The sequence below is a fragment of the Oryzias melastigma genome, linkage group LG14, assembly GCF_002922805.2.
Source record: "Oryzias melastigma strain HK-1 linkage group LG14, ASM292280v2, whole genome shotgun sequence".
In the NCBI taxonomy this organism is placed as follows: Eukaryota; Metazoa; Chordata; class Actinopteri; order Beloniformes; family Adrianichthyidae; genus Oryzias; species Oryzias melastigma.
The window spans coordinates 15566858-15590032 of NC_050525.1; the positions used below are offsets into that span (position 1 = coordinate 15566858).

Here is a 23175-nt window from a genome sequence, read left to right on the forward strand (position 1 = left end):
CTTTTTTTTTTCTTGTGTCAGGAATTTTAAAGATGTAAATATTTTTTTTTCCTTCCTGATTTACCACCGACAGCACCAATGTGGTGAAGGGGGCTATTGCTCAACAGCTCTCAGTGGGCGGGGCCAGCCTGCCTCTCATTTCTGCCCTCCCCCTTGTCCTTGCTTGGATTCTTTGCGAAGCTCCTGCACTAAAACCTCATGTTGTTCTTCACCTCCTGAACGAGGCGCTTGTATTTTCACCACTCTGGACTTGGATGCATGTTTGTTCTCCAAACTTCAAGTAAATACTACGTTGGATGTCTGCCATAAAACATTTGCAAAGTAAAGTACTACCGTTGCAACAGAAAAAGTGAGTAGACTGTGAACTCATTCTGTTTTTGTTTTTTATTGTTTGATTAATAAAGTTTTATTTATTTTGAAGCGGGAGATACCATTATTTGTTGGACATTCTGGCACGCGCCGCTCTCACCCCTTCTAAGCCCATAACTGCTACTTATGCCTCCGCTGATGCTACAACTCAATTACATAATTTTCTTCTACCCGCATTGCCCTATAATTCACATTTGGGCGTTTATGTCTGCGTTGAAAAGTACGTTTTTTTTCTTTAATTTTCTGAACACTTTGGTGTCGTCGAAACTAGCTTAAAGGTGGACGGCTCTAAAATTGAAGAAGCTAGCTGCACTTCTGAGATTTAAAAGGTGTTCGCGCTCCCTGACATTAGTGGGACCATAACAATGTGAGTACAACACACACACAAACATAATAAACTACTGGCTGCTTCTAAAGTACTCCATTTATGTTTCTAAATTTGTTTTTGTGCAGACTAACTCGCGCGTGCGTTTCTTGAACTGCTCGTTTCCTTGAGCGTTCACACTTCAGGCAGTAAAACGATGTGAGGAGTGGATGACCTTTCAGAGCTGCTGTGAACGGTTCAGTCTAACTTTAGCTGGTCTGAAACTGGGTCACGGAGGACACTCTCTGACCATAGAGCTGTCTGGAGGTGGTGGGTGTTGCTCGTGCAGAAAGAGAGAGAGGCTGGTTTATCTGAATGAAGCTTTCCAGGTTCGGCTCTTTGCTCGGCTTCATGTTTCCCATGTCCTTCGAGCTTGATAACGCAATCACCTGCTTGATGTTGCACAGCCTTGTGTTATTTCCAAGTAGCTGTAAATGGAAAGGGATGGACATTCGGAGAAAGCTGTTGCCATGAGACTGAAGACCCCCACAGCCTTTTTTGCCTCCACAGAGTCCTTACTAAAACAGAGGTGTCCAAACTTTTTTGCAAAGAGGACCAGATTTGGTTAGGTGAAAATGTTTAGACATTGATCTATTTAATATGTCATACTTTTCATTTCTTCACATAGAAAGCAAATGCATCTAAATGCAACATTTTTGCCGATTTGTTGCACCCTTTATTCTCATATTTTGTCTGTAAGTCATTCTTAAAATTAAACTAATCGAAAACCTCAGTCTCAGTTCTATCTTTCACAGAAAAAATATCCTTCATTCCATTTGTCCTGGAAGTGGTGGCCCTCACTGTCAACATTTCTTCTTATTTACAGTTCACAACTTAGAAATTAGTGAAAACTTTTGGAGTAACAGTGTTGTCACACATTTACAACACCTTAAAATGGAATTTAGCCACTCACAATCAAGACATTGCTCCTGAAAAAAGCTACGGCCGTATCTTATTGATTTGATGACACCAGAATATACATTTGAACACAGCCTGCATTTACTGGACTTTGGACATGCGTGTCCTAAAACTAAAAGTACTGAATACCTTCACTACTTGATGGACTTCATAGTGTGATTTTATAGTGCTGTCCAAATCTACAATTACAAAATCTAGATGCCTACAACTTTCCCTGAATTCATTGATGCTAACTAGACTGAGTGGATCTGGTAGTGGAAAAGTTGGCGGCTGAAAATCATTACTTGCAAAGAAATCCAAGACTAGAACATCATCATCATCACAAACCCCACCTTCAGTCTAAAAAAGCTTGTTGCACCTGAGGTGTTTCTGTCAAAACCTACAATGCTTTTTGGTGTATGGTAACTCCCTACACGTATAATGTGAATTAGCTGATATGCGGAGAAAAGTGGTTTAGCGCTGGTGAGCAACACTTTAAAGCAAATTTTCACCAATATACAACACATTACTAATATAAAGTAATTTTATATAAATACAAAGCTGCTTTTTTTCCAGAACAGAGCTCATTCACGTTGATTGTGTAAAGCAGTGTTCCTCATTCCAGGTCCTCGAGAGCCGCCAGCCTGGCTGTTTTCCAGATCTCCAAGCCCTGCTAGCTGCTGATTAGTTCAGTCAGATGTCTCCACATTCTGATTTAATGAACACACCTGGTCCAGGTAATCAGCAGCAAGCAGTACACAAAGAGCTGGAAAACAGGCAGGGTGACGGCTCTCGAGGACCTGGAATGAAGAACACTGGTGTAAAGGGTTGAAGCTAACTGCAGTCAAACGTAAACACTGGCGGAGCTGAAGTTCCAATGTAAAAGTCTTAACAGTTTTACACTTCTGTATGATATCCTTTAATTGAGAGTCGAGTCTTGTTTCCCAAAATTTTTCGTCTTAAGTTTTTATTTTTTTAGGCATAAGTGTTGTTGCTTGGATTTATGTCTATTTTCCTATGTACAAATTAAACTTTAGTCACAATAAAATTGAGTTTCAGTAGCTCATTAGAATAAATTAAACCATGGTATATTGTTTGTACTTAATTCAGCAAAGACTTAAAAAATAATGTAATCTAGTGGTATTGCTGACACACCTGCACTCTAACGTGGACGCCCTCTATATTTTGGAAACAACGTCACCACAGACGTTTTTTGCGTGTTATTAGTTCAGCATTACTCATGCACGAACGTTCTCCGTAGAGGTTGTTTCAGTTAATGACTCTCATACCTGTTGGCTAGTTAATTTACTGGCACACCCTGTTCAAGATTTTACTTGACAAGCTAAAGGTGACCCAGCAGAGTACACAGTGAACTGCCTTCATGTTCATCAAGTGAACAGCGCAACACTTATTTACATGTGTCACTTTAGATCAGAGGATAAAATACACAGGAGTGTTTTTTGTCTCTTTTTTTCTTAAAGCCACACTACCTTCTAGTGTTGATTTGCGTCCAAAGGGGAAAGAAAACTCAGAGGGGCACTCTGAGGGTTAAGTGTAATGGAGAGCTCACTCAAGAGAAAAATAGATCCATGCTGAAGTTACGTAACAGCTGCTCTCCAGTGATGTATCAGTGCTCATTTCAATGTAATGTTGGTTGCATTTAGGTTTTTTAAAGCTTCTTTCCCCAACTTGTGTACTGTTTATGATTAAATGTATGTTTTCAACTAGAGGAAAGTCAATGTAATTACTACAACAAATTGTCCTTTTGTTGGGGAGGAGGGGGTACAGACATTTAGGATGTCAATTTTTTGTTTAATAGCACTTTTTTTTAAAGCAACCTTAAGTTGCCCCAAAGTCCTGTATTGTAAGAAAAAAAGTAACTACTGGTATATAAAATAAAGTATCTAAAAAAATAAAAATACTAGATATAACTAGGCTGAGGATTGTGGCCTAAAAATATTTTTTTCACATCCAATTTGATTTCTAATTTAATTCAATTCTCTCAATTTTGTTCGCTTTTACTTTCTTAACCAAAAATTACAAATGACAGAATATATTTAACAAAAACTAATTTGTTTGACCATCTTCTTTAAGAGTTGACCTGAATTATAAGTGCAACTAAATACAAGCTGTAAAAATGTTTGTAAAACTATACGACAGGTATTTTGTGAGCAGTCGCTAGCTTGAGCATCTCGAAGAGAGAAGCACTTCTCGCGCTCGACAAAACGTCTCTGTTTCAGGTGTTGAAACAAATTCTTTGTACTTCCACTTTTGGTATCAAAAGCCTGCATACAAATTTTGCAACGTTTTGTTGCTCCAAGTCTGAAGTCAGAAAACAATCTGTTCCGTGCAACTGAAGGAACTATTCCTTCTTTGGCAAAAGCCCCGCTTTTTTAGTTGTCATTGGGCTGATCTTACTCCAAATTGTATGTATGTGTGTATATATATATATATATATATATATATATATATATATATATTCCCCTACAAAACAAATCTTCATAAGTGGTAAATTTGAATTTACTGGTGAAATTGGTTTATCGCCCAGCCTAAAATATAACCATACTTGAATTAGGATAAATATCAGCTTTCTGAAGTTTTAGCTAAGCTCTGATGTGAAGAGGAAGACAATTCCAGAAGTTAGTTAATTAATTTGCCTATTTTTTGCTTTTTGAATTGATTTTTTTTCATTTGTTTTTCCTATAAGATATTCGAAAGTACTGAAAATTTTACTAAGTAACAACTAATGATCTCACTCTAATCAGAAATTACTCAAAATACGTTTAAAGATTTCTTTAAATTTCTTTTTACCATTAAATGTTACGTTAGTCTGGAACCTGCAAACCTTGGCAGTTTTCCTCTGGACTATTACTGACATCATGTACAAGCAGGGCAAGATTCATTAGATTGTTGCTAATAGGAACAGGCAGTTCAAAGAATGCTGTTTCACTGATGACATGGAAGCAAAAAGAGTCTAAGATATTTGTTGAAAATGAAAAATAAGACAGCAGTGAGAAGATTTAAACTAATTCAATTTGAGGGTAACATTTACTGGTAGTGAGTTGCTGCTGCAGCAGCTTCACACATCGTAAATGATTTTCGAGAAAACTTGTCTTGACATAAAACCAGTAGGTCCAGAAGTCTAAATGAGATACAATTACTTCTATTTCATGGATGCTACTAAGCTCAATGCCTTAATAACATGCCTGGGCAGTCAAATAATAGAAAATCAGCAGATCAGCAGATTTGGTAAAAAGCATCATTTGACTGAACCAGAAATGACTCCCTTACACTTAGGCCTGTAATTTTCGTCACAGGTAAACCTCAACTATGAGAGACAAAATGAGAAATAAATCCAGAAAATCACATTGTCTGATTTCTAAAGAGTTCATCTTTTAATTATTTGGTGGAAAAAAGTATTTGGTCAATAGCAATAGGTCAATAGCATCTCAATACTTTGTTGTATACCCTTTGTTGGCAATGACAGCACAAGTTTTTTACAGTTACTGGTATTTTGGCCCATTCCTCCATGCAGATCTCCTCTAGAGCAGTTTTGGAGATCAGTCGTCCTGATCCCTTTGCTTAAAAATAACCCAAAGCATGAGGTTTCCTGCTTTATAGTAGGCACGGTGTTCTTTGGACACAATTCAACATTCTTTCTCCTCCAAACACAACGAGTAGAGTTCTTACCAAAAATGTCTAGTTTAGTTTCATTCTCCCATTTCTCATCTGGATCATACAAATGCCCTCTAGCAAACTTTAGACGGGTCTGCACATGTACTGGCTTAAGCAGGGGGACACGTCTCCCACTGCAGGATTTGAGTCCCTGCTTAGCAGCGTCGTGTGTTACTGATGGTAGTCTTTGTTTCTTGCTTTTTGTAGTGAACAAATATTTATTTCCACCTTCATTTGCAAATACATTCTTTAAAAATCAGACTGTATGATTTTTTCTGGATTTTTTTTCTCATTTTATCTCTCATAGTTGTTGAGGTATACCTACGATGAAAATTAAAGGCTTCTGTCATCTTTTTAAGTAGGACAACTTGCAGAATTGGTGGCTGAATAAATACGTTTAAGCCCCACTATATTATTCTTTTTTATTAATAATTTGTAATTATCTGACATTTTTAAGTCTTATTTTCATCATAGTTGTCAATAAGAAGCTCTTAAAATGCATCAGTTTGTGTCGAATAAATGCATAAAACATAAGTGTTACTTGTTTATACTTATTTGTTGAAACACACTGAATCTGGTGCAGATGTCTTTTGGAGCTAACAATAGTCACTATAAATGAAGTTAGGTGCATTGTTTGTTTTTATAGTAATATACCCCAAAATAAAAATGCAAAAAGAATTTCAATTGTATTTATCGTCTTACATAGCAATCTTCGAAGGTAACTTGCTAATGTTTTTAGCACATGTTTATATGCGACCAGCTCTAAAACTGATGAACATTTATGTTAGCGACACGTTATAGGTGCAGATCACTGCATTGTTTCATGTATTTTATGTGAATCCAAAGCTAAAGGTCAAATGAAGTCCTGTTAGCTGTCATGCAGCTAGAGTGCGAAGCGCTGCTGCAGATGTGGCCGTGATCGGGAACCATTTGGAGCATAAACACAAACCGGAACCGTAATCCTACCCTTAACCTTTCCTCTGGGTCTGTGCAGCCAAGAAAAAAACTTCAGAACTGACTGCAGTATTTAGAAAATTACTTGTGAGAACCGGTGTCACTATTCATTTGGGGTAATACTAGCCATCATGAAAGACACGTCTGATTATCGCTGTCTTTATCTTTATGACCCGTTAGTTGTGTTTCAGTTATTCCACAGCCAAATGTTTCTAAACTTATACTTTTCAGTGTCAGGTAGAAGCAGTCTGAGACGTGATTCCTTTCCTACGTCTCAACAGAGGCGACGTTACTGTTAGCGCACGCTGCTATCGCTCCATAAAGAAGGCAGGGGCAGCTCATCATCAGCTGAGAGTAGGATCAGTAGTCCGAAAGTCACTTCAAAGTTCGTTTACACATAAAAGGTTCCGTTGAACAGGTTTTAAATGTTCTAACAGAGCTAAGGTCCTTCTATTATTAGCTTCTATTAGGCAAATTTAAATTCGCAAATCCAATTCTGTAATTTCATAGTCAGTTGAGGTGCAGCCACTCTCAAGCATTAGATGACCTCTCAGTGAGTTTCATTGATGGTAATTTCATAGTCTACCTTAAATGGTTCGGAGGAGTCACACCCCCTTTCCTGCTCGGCTTCTGTCTCTTTAATGAGTTTTTCTTCTGCTGTGGTGTCATTTATAGTAGCCAAAAAGAGAAAGGAGACAGTTGACTGCATGTGTCCTTGCATTAATATCTGAACATCTCCTTTTAATTTGAATTTTGCAGTTTATGGTAATAGTATACATTATAGTATATCCTGTGATTAAGATGAATTTTTGTGTTTGATTCCAAGTTTAGATAAATTAATTATTGCAATTGCATGCAACAAAAACTGTTATACTCTAATATATTTGTTGCGAAGTTTTATATTAAAAAGCTGCTGCTTTTGGATGTTAGCAGAGCTAAAGTACCACCGATATTTCACTCGTGCATGAGGGTGAGCTGCTTGGAATAGCCAAGCCATGTGATTCTTCCATATTCTATTTTAGAACGCTGACTGATGGGCCATTCTGTGCAGTCGTTGCTGCAGCCCAAAGAAATAGTGGTCAAAAATGCGTTTCTAATCCCTCCGTTTCTTTTCATTGCATCAAATCAATTTGTAAGATCAACAACTGAAGTGTAGCTGTAGTTGCTTGAACGTAAGTACTGCATCACTGTTTGTCTCCCTGTATGTTTTAAAGGCTAAAATCTCTGTCTTTAATGGAATCAATGATTACTTCTTGTGTTGCATGCTGCTGTGTTGTCAGAGCTTTGTAACTCGCCCCGTAATAAATGGAAAGTATTTCCGTATTAGCTTTCATTTACAAACTTCCAGGTTTTGACACTAATGCGTTGTGTGAGCTGCTTGATAATTAGCTGTTTGTTGTTGGAATAATATTTTGCAGGCTGCAGTTTTATCGCTGCTGGTTCTTTCCAGTATTTACTAGAAAAGCTTATTAGTCTGTTTGTGTAACAGGTTTTCATGACACTGCTTTGTTTTGAGTGACTGAAGCTTAGGTCTTTGAAAAATATTTTCTAATTGATTGTTTTTTTCTTTTAGTGTTTTTCTTATTATTAGCCAGGTTGTAAAAACTTTGGATATTAAAAACAACAATTACAGAATCAGATCCATTTTGCCAAATTTGTTAAGACTCTTTTGTGTTTTATGTTAGTTTGTATTTCGTAAAATCTATTAATTCACTGAAAAACTCAATAACTTTCTTCAAAATAAAAAAAGGCAATTTTTTGTTCCAAATTTTGATGCAAAACTTAAGATCAAGGACAGAAAGATTGAATGCAAAATGTCTTCTTTTTGATTTTTAGCATAAATTAATTTATTAAACACTTAAACACATGGGCCGTCTGTCACCAGCGCCACTAAATATTACACACTTTTTGACATACTGTAACTATTCCACGTGGATCAGTTGGTCCGAGTGGGACCTGGTTCCAGGCAAGATGGTGCCCAAACATATCATTGAACTCATCATTAGCCAGAAGCGGAAATGTCACGACTGTAGCCAGAAGGTAAATTTGCATATCTATACTAGAAGATTCCTAACCATAACCCTTACCCTAATCTTAACCCTAACCCTACCCGTAACCCGGCTCTGGCGTTTTTCTAGGGGAAGAGTGCGGTCGAGAAATTACAGCTGATGATACTAATGGGACATCTTGGGCCATGTTGCTGTCTGTGTCCAGGTCGTCTTGGTTGATCCTGACGTGGAGAACAGCAGCTTTTCTTTGCAACAGAATCAACTCCAATTATGCAAGCGCTTCACAACTTTAAAGTGTCCACTAGAATTATGTTATTTGCGCAAAACGGTTGACAAATTCAAGTACTTGAAAGAATGTAAACATTGGAGCTACTCCTGTGATGAAGGGTTAAAGTGAATTAAGACTTATTTGGTGGTTACGTTTAGTTAGTTTGTATTCATGATGTGAAGTGTATTGGATCATAAATTGCTGTATGGAAGGTTTTTAAGTTCAAGCGCACCTTTTATATCATAAAATGATTGGTTGGTTCCACTTGGTGGCACAACGCCGTGACGCAGGCTTTGTATTAGTGCCTCAGCTGTCGTTTCTCTCAAGCAACAAAGTCAGGACAATTACCCAGTAGCAAATATATCGGTTGTAACATCACTGATTTACAGCTTGTATTAGTATGTATGCCTATATGTGGTCTTGTTGACCAAGGTGGAAAATTGTATCAGAGCCAGAGCATTTCCTGGAGGAACATGAGGCACCCCAAGGTTACCTTAGCATTGGAGGTTTCCGTGAGGAGCAACATGGTTTTTCACCCTGTCCAATGACCCCTGAAGGTCCACGCCTTCATGTCAGAGCGCTCCGACAAGGTGCTGTTATGAAACATTTGTCAAAGGGTCCGTTTACTGCATGTTCTTCATTCCATCACAATCCCCTCTTTGTAGAAAACGCTCTGGCCTTCTGCCCAACTGTTACAATCCCACTCATTGCATTGCATCACTCTGTTTACTACTATCTCCATTCGTTTCTTTTTCTGTCTTTTGGAATATGTTTCTTCTCCATCTGTTTGTCGTGTACTGTCACAGCATGTACACACACCTGTTTATTAATTTAGTTTCAACCAAAATGAGCCTTAAATTAATAAAAAAAAAGGATAGAGAAAAGCTGGTACTGGCCCATTTCATTCTTTTATTAACTCCTACTGCATAGTTGTAAAATGTAATTTTTATTTTGAACTGCTTTGACCTAGTTTACTTTTTTGTCATTTGCTTCATCTTGTTTCATAAAAATACAGGTGGATTGTACTTGTTTAAGTTTACTTCTCCATGCCCCCATGCAGAGCTGAACTGGGGTTTCCACAGCACACACCAGGAAACAGTTTCGAGTATTATGTTGTTATTCTATCACTGCTAAATCTGTCTTTCTGTAAGGATGGAAAGGATGGTCACTGTTAGTCTGTCATTTTTATTTTTTGTTCACTAAAGCTACTGTATGTACAAATTGGGCATGTGATGTGTGTTCGAGAACAGGCTTTATCAAATGGTGTTCACACTGGACTGTCGCTGGCTGGTACTAGCGCATCTACGCACAGTTAGAAGAGGCTTGACAAATTGTTGAAGCGCTGCAAATCTCACGAATATTGCTCCAAGCTTTTTCTTTCACAGCTTTATTCCAGTATATGAAAGACTTGGTATCATATAATTCCAGTCACGGACAAACTATATTTATTAATTTGTCCTTAATAATCCTTCCGTCTTTTGAAAAGGAAGCTACCCATATGCCTTCCAGATCTAAGTCCCTGATTGATCAAAAGTTCAACTAGTGCAGGGGTCTGCAACCTGCGGCTCCGGAGCCATATGTGGTTCATTGACTCTTCTTTTGTGTCTCTCTGGGTGAAGAATCATAACATGTTTTTAATTTTAAATATAATTTATTTTTTGGACTATATACCGCATCTAACAAAACGGTCAGATAAGTCAAACTTTACTCATTTACAAACAGTTTAGGCTCCTGACTACAATACCCATAATACTCCTACAATCTATCAAGCGATTTGGGTTTGTAGTTTACCATATTTAAAACATTTGACAGATTTTTGTGTACCACAGAAAGCAAGAATAGAATTTATACTAAAGGCACACTGGAATTTAAGGTGGACTGTCTATTATTAAAGAAAATTCAAGGATTTTAAATGCGCTATATGTTTTAGTTAATTTAGCTCTAATTTAATTTTAGTTAGATTTACAGATATTTGACTGAAATCCACAAACGATAACTTCAACTGTATAGTTTTTTTTTTCTTTTTTAAAGACATCACACTATCTAATAATATATTTGCCTCTTTGACATGATACTATCCTACAGGGTGTCTTTTATTTTGAAAGGAAGTCATGTGAAACTTTGTCAGAAGTTACACATTTTTTTCTATTTAAAAAAACGTCCTCTTTATGAATATGTCATATTTAAGTACAAAAAAAACTATTGTCCATTTAAATTTATCATAGGTGTACTGAGTATCGAAGAACTTACCGTTACTTCAGTATAGTAACCATAAATACCAACATGTGTCTTATTTCTCTACATGGTGAATTAAGACGCCATGGCTCCTAGTGGATTGTGATCTGTGAGAAAATTACTTGAATCGCTCTTTAAACGTTACAGGTTGCAGACCCCTGAACTAGTGTAACTTTTGACACAGGTTCAATGGTCACGTATTTTGTGCGTAGAGCCTGAAAACATTCTTAAAAACTACCGTAGTGATGCTTGAACACAGAATCTCAAAATACATATGCGAGTGTACATAGACTTTTCATGGGAAGTGGTCGCTTGAATGCCTGATTCCAAGTCCAGTGTGAACGTAGCATAACAGTCACATTGAACAGATTTTTGTTGTGCTGTTATTGAAAACATTTACTACAATAAGTTTTGGGTAATCTTGGACCCTAAAACTGGTTCCGTCCAAACTAAAACGGACTGATAAGAGAACCTAAAGATCGTAGTCCCTTCAGAGAACTGATATTATTCCTCTGTCCTGTCAGGGTGTGTCCTCTCTCCATCTCCCTTGTGACCTCTAAGCATCATAAGACGTGTCGTTCGCTGAAGCCTCCATGGCTTTGCAGGCTCTCATACACTTCGGTAAACAGCTGCTAAGGGTAAAGGTGGTCAATGGAAACTCGGAAGAGTCTCGTCTGTCCAGATGTCTCAACACCTTCGACCTGGTCGCCCTGGGCGTCGGGAGCACGCTGGGCGCTGGCGTCTATGTGCTCGCTGGTGCAGTTGCGCGGGATAATTCAGGTAAATCTATGATTGTGTAGCTAGTATAATCCTATCTAGCAACAGTGTTTAACTAACCATCATTGGTTCCCCACAGGTCCAGCTATTGTGCTGTCTTTCCTGATAGCAGCTTCAGCCTCGGTGTTGGCGGGTCTTTGCTACGCCGAATTCGGAGCGCGCGTTCCTAAGACGGGTTCAGCGTATCTTTACTCCTATGTGACCGTGGGAGAACTCTGGGCCTTCATCACTGGATGGAACCTCATCCTCTCTTACATCATTGGTAAACATGAAGCTGCAACAGCTGTTTTCTTCCCAGAGAAACAGAAGACATGTTTTTATTTCATTTTATTTGTTTGTGCTAGGTACGTCCAGCGTGGCACGTGCGTGGAGCGCCACGTTTGATGAGTTGATAGGGAAGCAAATAGAGCAGTTTTGCAGGACATACATGTCAATGAGTGCACCAGGGGTTCTGGCTGAGTACCCTGACATGTTCGCTGTTTTCATCATATTCACTCTAACAGGTGAGAATTTTCTTTCTGTATTTTTAGACCTCCTCAGCCTTTTAACATCAGAGCTGTGCAGTGCTGCATATCAGTGCAAGGCTGCTTTTCTCATCTTCAGGGTCTGTTGGAAAACAATCATTTACTGTAGTCTAGGGCTGCCACGATTAGTCGACTAATCTGCAACTAATCGACTATTTAAATAATCAATAACTAATTTAATAGTCGATTAGTTGTTACTTTAAATTATATGGAGTCAGAGTGTAGTAAAGTTAATAGGTATAATGGTATTCTGCTAGCTTTTTGGACTAATTTGGCATTTATTGAGGTTCTTTAGGCTATGTTGGAGTTTAGCTAATATTTCAGCTACATGCTAGCTAATTTGACTAATTTAGGGTTTTTTGTTTTGTTTTTTTGGCTATTTTGGAGTTTAGCTAATATTTCAGCTGCATGCTAGCTGTTTTGGCTAACTTTAACTTTTTTCAGTTTTTTAGGCTAGTTTGGCATTTTACTAATATTTTAACTGGCTATCAGCTTCAGCATTTTTAGTTATTAGCTTCAGTGATTTAAGCTATAAACTTCAGCGTTTTTAGCTATCAGTTTTAGTATCTTCCTTTGGCTTAAAATATGGAACTTTTTGCCTTATAAATGTTGCTGTTTCTTATGATGCTAGAATAACAAAACGATTTGGAATGTAATTTTTCTTCAATAAAATTTTGTCTAAATTGATCTGGCCAAAAGGTTGTTAAACACACAACTTATTAATATTAAGAGAAAATAAGGATTGACTACTGTGAGGGGTTTTAACAAAATTATGTCAGATTTTCTTAAAAATATAGGTTAGAGCTTTCCCTTGTAATGTTGTTGCCCTTACATGTGTCTTACCTGTGTCTTGATGATTTGAGGTGTGAAGTTTGTTTATATTTTCCTGTCAGTGTCATTCTTAATCTTGTGTTCTTCTGTAACTTCTCTCCTGCTTTCCTTTGACGTCAGTGCTCAAAATAGTCTGTCATTTACACAACGTCACATGAAGGTCAAGCTAAAGTTTTCCATAAACACCTAAATGACGTCATTGTTGCTTCTCTTTGGCAGAATGTTAGAAAAAGCCTTTCATACTTCCAGAAGTTTCTAGAATTGCTGCCTTAAGCTTTGTGGAACCAGGAAAAAAATGCATTGATTTTTGGTTTATTCAACCTTTATTCAACCAGATAAAGTTTGTAGATCCTGTTGCCTGGAAAAAAAGCTGTGACTTTTAAATTAGGGAGTTTCAGATAAATAAACACTACAATATTAGAAAGTTAAACACTTCAACAAAACATCAAATTTGACCTGAAATACAGAAAGCAGCAACAATAAAGAAGCAAAGTTAGACTAACATTTAATTTCATGTCCTGAAGGTCTCCTGGCATTTGGAGTGAAAGAATCAGCGATGGTCAACAAGGTCTTTACTTGTATCAACGTTTTAGTTTTATTGTTCATGGTGGTCTCTGGGCTGGTCAAAGGCTCTGTGAAGAACTGGCAGATCAACCCTGAGGAGATCCTCAATGTCACCTTTACAAGCAACTCAAGTCAGAAGTAAGAATGAATTCCACAAGTTACTTCCTGGTTTATCTGTCTTATGAGTTCTATAAACCAAAACGAAAAAGTAGTTTGCTCCTCCTCTTCATCTTGTTTTTTTCTCTGTCGTGTGTCCAGTCAGACTGAAGTTCTTCCAGCCAAGGAGAGTTTAGGAGCAGGCGGCTTCATGCCGTTTGGATTCTCAGGCGTCCTGTCAGGAGCTGCCACCTGTTTCTATGCCTTTGTAGGGTTTGATTGTATTGCTACAACAGGTCAGTAACAGAAGGAAAATAGTTTATTTTACAATTCAGACATCTTTAAACACATGTAAGCTTCCAGTAACAAACGGTGGTACTATTAGTTATTTAAGGACTGAAAATGAAATTCATCCACTCGTAAAATCATAGAGGAGAAACTTTAAGCTTAAAAAAAAAAAGCATAAATGAAAAATAATTTGTGACATAACAATGTTGGAACTGCACCGTTTGTGGATGAGATGTGGAGAAAAATCTTGTAGAATGTTCCCAAACACTTTAGTGTTAGACGTCCGGCCCACATTTGTTTCAGTTTTGTGGCTGTAGTGGTGGGGGGTGGGGGGTATGTTGAGGGGCCTGTACCTTAATCTTGAGCTGGCCCCGTTTCAATCCCCAGCTTGTCTAAACTTTCCAGATTGTTACATAAGAGCGGGGAGGAAAAGGGAAAAGCTGCATTTTTCCAGCCCTCGACCTGTTTTCGCCAAAGGCAGGATGACAAACTGGGTGATGCAGGTTAGGGGGTTGGTGGAGGGGGGGGGGGGCTTCACGCATTTTAGTTTAAATTATTCAAGGTTTCAAGAACCCTTCTCTGCCCCACAGTACTTTTTTCACCATTTATGCTTTGCTCGTACTTGTACAGACGTGTGTCATATAAGCAGCCCCCCTTAGCTTCTCCAAATACAAACATAAATCTTTAAAAAAGAACGGTCACACCTCTAAAGACCTTTGTTAGCACGTTGTTCTCCGGGAGTCCCCTTGGTAGTGATCAGGTTTCGTTGCAGAACAAGAATAATCATTTTGCCAGAGGACTTGTGTTCTGTAATAACTTGCAGCTGGATGATTCAGTCCTGTGGGTCTAAAGGAGCTATAAGCTACTTGTTCTTTTTCTCTCAAAAACCCACACATGTTGTGCATTAAAGGGACATATGTTAGTTGCCAAGAGAGGCTCAGCAGCTGTTTTAAAGGGATTTCTTTTGGCTGAAGCAGTCCAGCAAATTTGAAAATGAAGACTGATTGCTTAAAGACCCACTCCCAAGATAATCTGGTTTGTGATGCTTTTAACGTGTTCCTCTGGCATTTTTCTCATGATGGAAGAAATATAGTGAGGAAATCAAGCTTAAAATTGCATTTCTGAGTATTTATTTGTTGTCAATCAGGAGTAGATGAAACATTATGTAGACAGACACAAGCTCCCCGCTCAGCTCTATTCTGATATATCTACGTGTAGTAACTAGATCTATGTACAGTAGGGCAACAAAGTATTTAGTCACCAATTGTGCAAGTTCTCCCACTTAAAAAGATGAGACCCCTGTAACTTTCATCATAGGTATATCTCAACTATGAGAGACCAAAAGAAATAAATCCAGAAAATGACACTGTCTGATTTTTAAAGAATTTATTTGTAAATTATGGTGAAAAACAAGTATTTGGTCAGTAACAAAAGTTCAACTTAATACTTTGTTATATTCCCTTTGTTGGCAATGACAGCAATCAAACGTTTTCTGTAAGTCTTCACAAGGTTTTCACAAACAGTTGCTGGTATTTTGGCCCATTCCTCCATGAAGATCTCCTCTTGAGCAGTAATGTTAGGTTGGATTTGTAAGGAGCTGTAAGCTAGCAGGAGAGCTTGTAAACAGATGGGTGATGTAAAAGGGGGCGGGCTTTCTACACCTTAACGGTCCCATCCACAACTCGGAGGCACCATTTTTTAAATTTTGGCTAAAAAGTCATAATCATAATAAAATAGACCTCTGAAAACGCTTTTAAAAAAGCTCACAGAAGAGCAGAGTGGGTCTTTAAATAGGCGTTAAGCTTGTTGTAAGTTATCTTGACAGACTGATTAGGCAGTGTGTTAAATATTCTTAACTTAATTAGCAATGGCTTAAATAAAATAATTTGAACCGAATTTTAGCTTTTATTATGAAGCCGTTTATGCTGAACCGTTTCTCCACGGCGAAGGCGAGGAAGTGAAGAACCCGCAGAGAGCCATCCCGATCGGAATCGTGTCCTCGCTGCTGATCTGCTTTGTGGCCTACTTTGGCGTTTCCGCCGCCCTCACCCTCATGATGCCGTACTACCTGCTGGACAGCAACAGCCCTCTGCCCGTCGCGTTTAAATACGTGGGCTGGGGAGGAGCCAAGTATGCTGTGGCTGTTGGGTCGCTGTGTGCTCTGTCTACCAGGTAAGTGCAAATTATAATGCTATGCATACGAGAAACGTCTTTATGTGCTTTTAATTTAATCATATGGTCTCTATTGTGACATTTTTTAAGTTTAAATTGCAATTAGTAGCTATTGATATTTATTAATTCTATTTCTTTGTGCATCGTAAACATTTTTCCCATTTTTTAGACATTTATAATCCTTTTTTAAAAAAAAAAAAAAAAAAAAACATATTTTCTGATGAAAGCTGCTTGTGCTGTGCACATTGTTCCATGTATATGTGAGTTGTTGTCTCTGTTCATGTATGTCTCATGGCATTCTCTTGGATGTAAGTGTGGATACTATATATCCTGGTCTCCCCCCATGGTAGCCTGCTGGGCGCTATGTTCCCTATGCCTCGTGTGATCTGGGCTATGGCTGACGATGGGCTGCTTTTCAAGTTCATGGCCGAGATCAGCCCCCGCACCAAAACCCCACTAACTGCAACCTTTGCCTCTGGCACAGGGGCAGGTGAGACACTAACATGCATGTCTTGAAATGACATCCATGTTCACCAGTTTTGCACGCTGCAAAAACAAAGCTTATGGATGTTTTGATTTTTTTTTTCACTTTATAAGAAGGTTTAGCATGAAAAGCATTCCTTATTTATTTTTTTGGGGTCATATTTTCCTGCTGCAATCATACAGAAAATTAAAGCTAAACGTGTCTACATGAATGCCACCACAAAGCAAAAGCTCCCTAACCCACTGTCACGCCAGCTTGCTTTCACATTTCTCACCTTCCTACTCCGCTCCTGCTTTGACGAGCTTTTTTCATCCCCTCCTTCCATTTCTCTCTCGACCCGCCACTTAAACATCTAACCGTCGTCCCGACTCTGACGTTTTCCTCCTCACTCCACCCCAGTCTGTTGGGTTCCATGTTCCCCCTACCCCGTATTATCTTTGCCATGGCTCGGGATGGCCTCCTCTTCTCCTTCTTGGCCCGCATCAGCGAGAGGAAAGCCCCCGTCACCTCCACTGTTGCTGCTGGGGTCATGTCTGGTAAGATGAAGAGGAGAACGGAGCAGGGATGGTTGAAAAAACACGCATGTTTACGAAAAAGGCCAAAAGCATCACAGAGCAGCCTGTTGGATTTACTTGAGCAATACTGGGTTCTTCTTGAATCCAAGTTTAGCCCTTTGTATTCACACTGATTAAGCAGGGAGGGGCTTCTCGTCCTTTTTCTTTTTGTACTGTTTTACTAACACATGTCCACCATCTACAGTTAGAAGAGGTTTGGTGCAAAATGTCAAAGCGGTGCAAATCTTGTGAATCTTACTCCAGGCTTTTTTCTTTCTCAGCTCTATTCCGAAACTTAATTTCTCCTCCATGATTCATTTTCAAACGGTTGGCACTTCTGTGAATTAAAAGGGACGCTGTTCATTCGTCACTACCAAATCCAAGTCTTTTATTGGCCAAAGTTCAATCTGGTTTAACTTTCAATGCACATTTAGTGGACGCATGTTTTTTACGTGAAACAGTCTTAGAAACTTGCGTAGAGAGTGAGAGTTTTGAACATGGAAGCTGGAAACGTGATTGTTTCAGGTAAAGTGGGCCACGGGTGATGTGAACGTAGCTCAACACAGAAGCAGCAGTTACAGGTGGTGATGGTGGGAAACTAAAGGACGAGATTCAAAAAGCTGCAGCAGAGGATCATCTTTAAATCCTTGCTGGTTTTACTTAAAAAAAGAAAGAAAAAGAAAATATATTTGGTCTGTACAATCCTAAAGTCTGTATTTTTTGCAGGCATTTACTGACAGACTGCCCCTTTTAGTAACAGTTACTCCTTACATACTTAATCTACTTTGTGTCACATTTTCTCCAGTATCCAAATGCTCATAAAGTCTCATAACATTAACAGTACAATGAAAATGTAACTCTTCAATCATTTATAAGTACTGTAGTGCTGCCATGCAATTATTTCTTTGTGTGATTAAATTACTGTGACCTGTAATTAAATAATCTGATTAATTGACTTGAATCGCAATGATTTTTAACCTAATAATTGCTGTTTTACTTAAGTTTGAGACATTGCGGCACTGTAAAAGATCAAAATAAAACTAAAAAGAGGCCTTTACTATGTTTTTTTTTTTTTTTTTTTTAATAAAAGACTTCCAACCTTTACTTGACACCACATAGAGGTATTTTTTTCCATCTTGAACAAATAAAATAATAAAAAAAGTATGGTATAAGTGAGTAGAATTTTTTTTCATATTTTTTTTTAATTCATGCATCTATGTAACATCATGTTTGTGTACTTTTTGTTAGTATTTGCTCTTTAAATTTGGTTGAAATAATTAAGTTCTTCACTTGCTTTTCAACAACTTTCTGTTCAGAAACCTGTCAGTACTTGTTGAAGTGAATTCTAACTTTGCTGATTTGCTTTAAATACTTGTCATTTTTCTTTTACTTGATGATATATTTTGTAAAATGCATCAGTCCCTCTTAACATAGGGTAAACATATATTCTGCCATCTCAAAATGTGCATTGGTGGTCATGGTTTTGAGCATAAAATAATAACTTACAGTTTAGCGGTGACTTAATACTCAATTTGAGGCGTGCTAGCTTAACTGCGTTTGTTAAAAACAGCATTTGGAAATAAAGGTTTTTCGTAGTTTTTCAGGGATTTATAATCACGTTTCATGCAGAACAAGTTATTCTGTAGAGGAAAAGAGCCGACTTTAGTGGTGTGATGGTATCTAAGCTTGTATACTGTTCAAACACATAAACACTGAACCTACAGGCTGACGGATATGACACCCAAGGGTAAAGCAAGACTTGTGAAGGTCGATACGTCATATCCGCATGACATGATTCAGTTCTTCTGTTTTTTTTCTCAAGAAATCCGCCATTGAGACCCTATAATTGAACCTTCAAACAAGCTAGGGCCTCCTATAAACTGAAATGATCACAGAATGAATACCAGAAACTGTTTATGGTTAAAGTCATATCATTTTAGTTATTTAAAGCAGAAAAAAATTGTAAATCTGACAAATAGGTATTTATTTTTTACTTTATTTTTTGTCCTTTCAGCCATCATGGCATTTCTGTTTGACCTAAAGGACCTGGTGGATCTAATGTCTATAGGAACTCTGCTGGCCTACACATTAGTCGCTGCCTGTGTGCTGGTGCTCAGGTCAGTATTTGGGATGGGATGAGATTGAAATGTCCCAATTAAATAACTAATTTTGGTTTAAAGTTGTTGTCAGTTATAAGTTCTTGCAGTGATCCTAGCAAATTATTAAATACATTTAATTAGCAGAAATTGGAAAGAATATCATAGATCTTTAACCCTCTAACACCTGAGATGTCCCGGCGATGCCCTAGAGTTAAATTTCCTTGACTTACTGTAACTTTTCAAGCGTTAACATGATAATTCCAGCGTAGATGCTTTTCTCTCCTTCCCAATGTGCTGGAATTATCATGTTAACGCTTAAAAAGTTACAGGAAAATGTGTTATTTAAACATTAGTGGTGACATCTCGGGCGTTAAAGGGTTAAAGCTTTTGAAATGAAAGAAAGTTGGAGAAAAGGCTCACGAGAGACTTAGTTTAATGAGACAAACATGCATTATTTCATTGTTATTTTCAGATACCAGCCTGAACACCCCAGTCACATGTATGAAGCGGCCAGCGATGACCTGAGCGATGGCATCAGTGTCCCCAGCATGGGCATGCTGCCCGGTGTGGAAGAGCGGTTCAGCTTCCACAATCTGCTCTTTCCTGACCATCCCGAACCTTCAACGCTGTCCGGATCCACCGTCAACATTTGTACCTCAGTTTTAGGTCTGTTTTTGACAAATTGTCTCTTGAAAAGCTAAAAAAAAAAAAAAGGGAAATATTTCAAATTTAGTCTGAAATGTATGGAGCCCCTAAAGGAACATCGGTAAAAAAAATGAAAGTGTAAAAAAAAAAAAAAAAAAAAAAAAAAACAATTACTGACTGGTGGGCACCACTTACTAACTGGTGGGAACCACTTACGTGCGCACCAGTTAGTAATTTTTTTTTTTTAACTTTAATTTTTTTTTTTTTCCGATGTCCCTTTAGGGGCTCCGTAGAAATGTATGTTTTTCTGCAAAATTTCTTGAGAAATGCAATTTTAAGACACATTTTTTAAATACATGTCCTTTATTATTAGAAAAATGCCACAAAAACAGGTTTAAAACAGTTTTTATTAAAGTGGCTACTCCTAAAATGCAGTAACAACCCACTTGGTTGTGAATTTTAGGCGACTTTTTACGTTCTAACTCAGTTTGCTTTGAGCTAAACTAATAATTTATCAGCACTATATTTGTCCTATTTTCATCTATTAAAATGAAATGAAAAAAAAGCCTTGTTTTTCCTCCACAGGAACGCTGATCCTAGCCTTTAGCATCCTGGCGGTGCAGGCCGGCATCGTGGCTTGGAACATGGTGATCCTCTCCGTCATCTTCATGGTGTGCCTCCTGCTCGTTTTCATCATCTGGAGGCAGCCCGAGAGCCGGACGCCGCTGTCCTTCAAGGTTGGTTTTGCTCTCTTTTTTTTTCCAGCAAATCCCTTCAGGCTCTCAGTTTCTCACATGGTCGCACAAACCTGTGTTCTTCCTCTGCGTCTGACTCCCAGGTTCCCCTGGTGCCCTTCATCCCAGTCATCAGCATGTTTGTCAATGTTTACCTGATGATGCAGCTGGATAGAGGCACCTGGGTTAGGTTTTCAGTCTGGATGGCGATAGGTATTTGTCCTCCGTTGTATGCTGAACAGACTGTTGGAAGCATGTTTTTAACAATGCACTGGACAAATAAATATAAAAGTCAATAAAAAATCCCCCAAAAATTCCATTTGGATTTGGAGTGAGAAGATCCCGCTAACAGTCCTGGCTCTTTCATTTTCGTAGGTTTGGTGATCTACTTCAGCTACGGCATTTGGCACAGCACAGAGGCGTCCGCGACCCACTCCCCGTTAGCCACCGAGATGAACGGCTTCAAGCTGGACCACGAACTAGAAAACATGTCGACGGAAAAAGAACTCTTCCTCCACAACGGCATCGACGTTCGGGAAGACAACGGCGGAGATTTGTAGAAAGCTTTAAAGAACACACAGAAAGTGTTGATTCTTTTGTCCGGATTTCTTCCTTCTCTTTTCTCTCGAGGTTTTCTCTCTATGGGAAGTCATGATGAATAAAATCCACAAACCTGGACTTTTCTCTAGAGGGGTGGGAGGAACGCAGACTGCTGGAGATCATTCTCCAGACTGAAGTACAACTTTATTTTAAGGTTGATCAAAAAGCCATAACTGATATTGCTTATTTTTACAACATTGGGTTAGTTTTTTTCAGTCCTGATACGAGAGGTTGTATTTGATTTATCAGTTTTCTATTTGGCTGCTGTCTAGGAAACTCCTCTGCTTTTTATCTTAAAAAGCCCAAACATAACACTAGATCCAACTGTTTCATGTATGTTTTATAATAAAAGCAAAGTCTTAATCTGCCTTTTTTGGCCATATCCTCCTCCGTTTGAAAACAAAAACCCGCCTGTTTTAGTCAGTGTTATGTGCCTTATTCTCTGTTTACACTTTCTCCCAAAGTAAAACATCACCAGCATAAGTTTAGATGAACTCCAAAGAGAAACTAGGAAGTATTAGAAACCGCGTTCTTCTTTCCTGCCTGCAGACGGATCAGCAGATTTCTGCTTAAAGAAACACAACTGGTTTCTAGACAGCTAAAGACAGATTCCTGCTGGGATTATCTGAGCCTGAATGACTCCCAGAGGTCCAAATCCTGGTTCAAAACTCAACCGGATCCTTTTAAATGTTTGTGTTTTTGATTAGTTGATATTAAAATCTGTTCGTTTTGGATTCCTGTTGGATAATAAAATCAAATTGACATGCAGTAAGGGAGTGTCAGGTAAGATTAAGAATATTGCTGTGTCATCTCTAACTTTTATCATTTATTTTCATTTAAAAAAGCAATTTTCTCCATCACATACATTTTAGTACCAAAATGTGATCCACTATCCATTTTTTAATGTTAATAACTTCATAATTGTTGATTTAATCTGTTAATAAAATGTGTCATGGATGAAATATCTATTTTTAACTAAATGATTCTGCTCCCCATCTTTCATGTAGACATTTGTGTTAGTCATTTTTTGTGGCTCCTGTCTATAAAACATGTTCAATAAATGTAAAAATATATATCTTAAAGTTTGGTTACTCAGAATTACATTTCACTCCTATTGTCTACAAAAAATGTTGTTTAATGAACTTTTTACATCAGTATATTTACTCACTGATTGCCAACATGTTTGATCAGACTTGTATATAAATGCATTGTGTATATTTTTTTGGAGTAAACTTCTAGCAAGCTGTCAAAAATGTGTTTTTGTTGACGCTATTTAAGTATTTGAGAGGAGATTTTTTTTATTCGGATGTTGTGTTTTTAGAAATGTTTACAGATCTGTGTGAATGATGTTGCTTCTTTAATTCAGTGCCTAACTGTATATCTCATAAATCTACAAATAAATACAAAAACAAAAAAAATGCCCTAAAATATTAGAACACTACATTATGAAATATTTCTACAAGGTACTTTTTTAATCCTCCTGATAACTCAGATGTGACTTAATCTCCAACAACTTGCATTAATTTTCATTTTCTTCTAAATTATTGCTTTGAATGCATGTATGATTAAACCTTAAATTTATCTTTTTGGGGCTACAAGCTAGGATTTTACCTTTAAAAAAGATATCTAATATTTTGGTTCATAGCTTTAAAGTTTTTTTTGTAGTAATACCATCCACTTATCTCAAAATGATCTAAAATATACCTTCTTATGGCCTTTTTATTTACAATATGTTCTCTAACTTTGTCATTTACATCGGTGGTTCAGTTCTCTTGCTCTTCAATGCTTTTTTTTCCCAATAATTAGTTTTTTCTGCCTTTTAAATCTTGAAACCTTAAATACAGATAGATTTTTGGGAGTTCAAACTTACGTAGAATACAGCCAAAAAAAAAAAAAAAAAATGGGGCATGTATTTTTCTCATTGTCAACGACTAGAATGTGATTTGCATAATCTTGTAAATAAAATAATTTACTATCCTTTCTGCTTGGCTCCTTTCAACATTGCAATTTTTTAGTAGTTAGAGTATTAAAGTACC

At 37.7% G+C, this 23175-nt stretch overlaps 1 protein-coding gene across 4 annotated transcripts; it reads left to right on the top strand.

Moving 5' to 3' along the window:
• The first annotated feature begins 77 nt into the window (after positions 1–77).
• slc7a1a (solute carrier family 7 member 1a) lies at positions 78–23121 on the top strand. 4 transcript variants are annotated; one of them, XM_024266018.2, is made up of 13 exons: positions 78–349; positions 11296–11551; positions 11628–11810; positions 11893–12051; positions 13428–13605; positions 13726–13859; positions 15801–16023; positions 16374–16513; positions 19076–19178; positions 19633–19826; positions 20391–20542; positions 20644–20752; positions 20915–23121. In XM_024266018.2, exons 2-13 carry the CDS (start codon positions 11365–11367, stop codon positions 21097–21099), a joined length of 1947 nt encoding a protein of 648 aa, XP_024121786.1. In that variant the 5' UTR covers positions 78–349; positions 11296–11364; the 3' UTR covers positions 21100–23121. The 4 variants fall into 4 exon arrangements, with proteins under 4 accessions (XP_024121786.1, XP_024121788.1, XP_024121789.1 ...); XM_024266020.2 differs by lacking the exon at positions 16374–16513 and adding an exon at positions 16907–17043; XM_024266019.2 differs by lacking the exon at positions 78–349 and adding an exon at positions 406–736.
• The last annotated feature ends 54 nt before the right edge of the window (positions 23122–23175 follow it).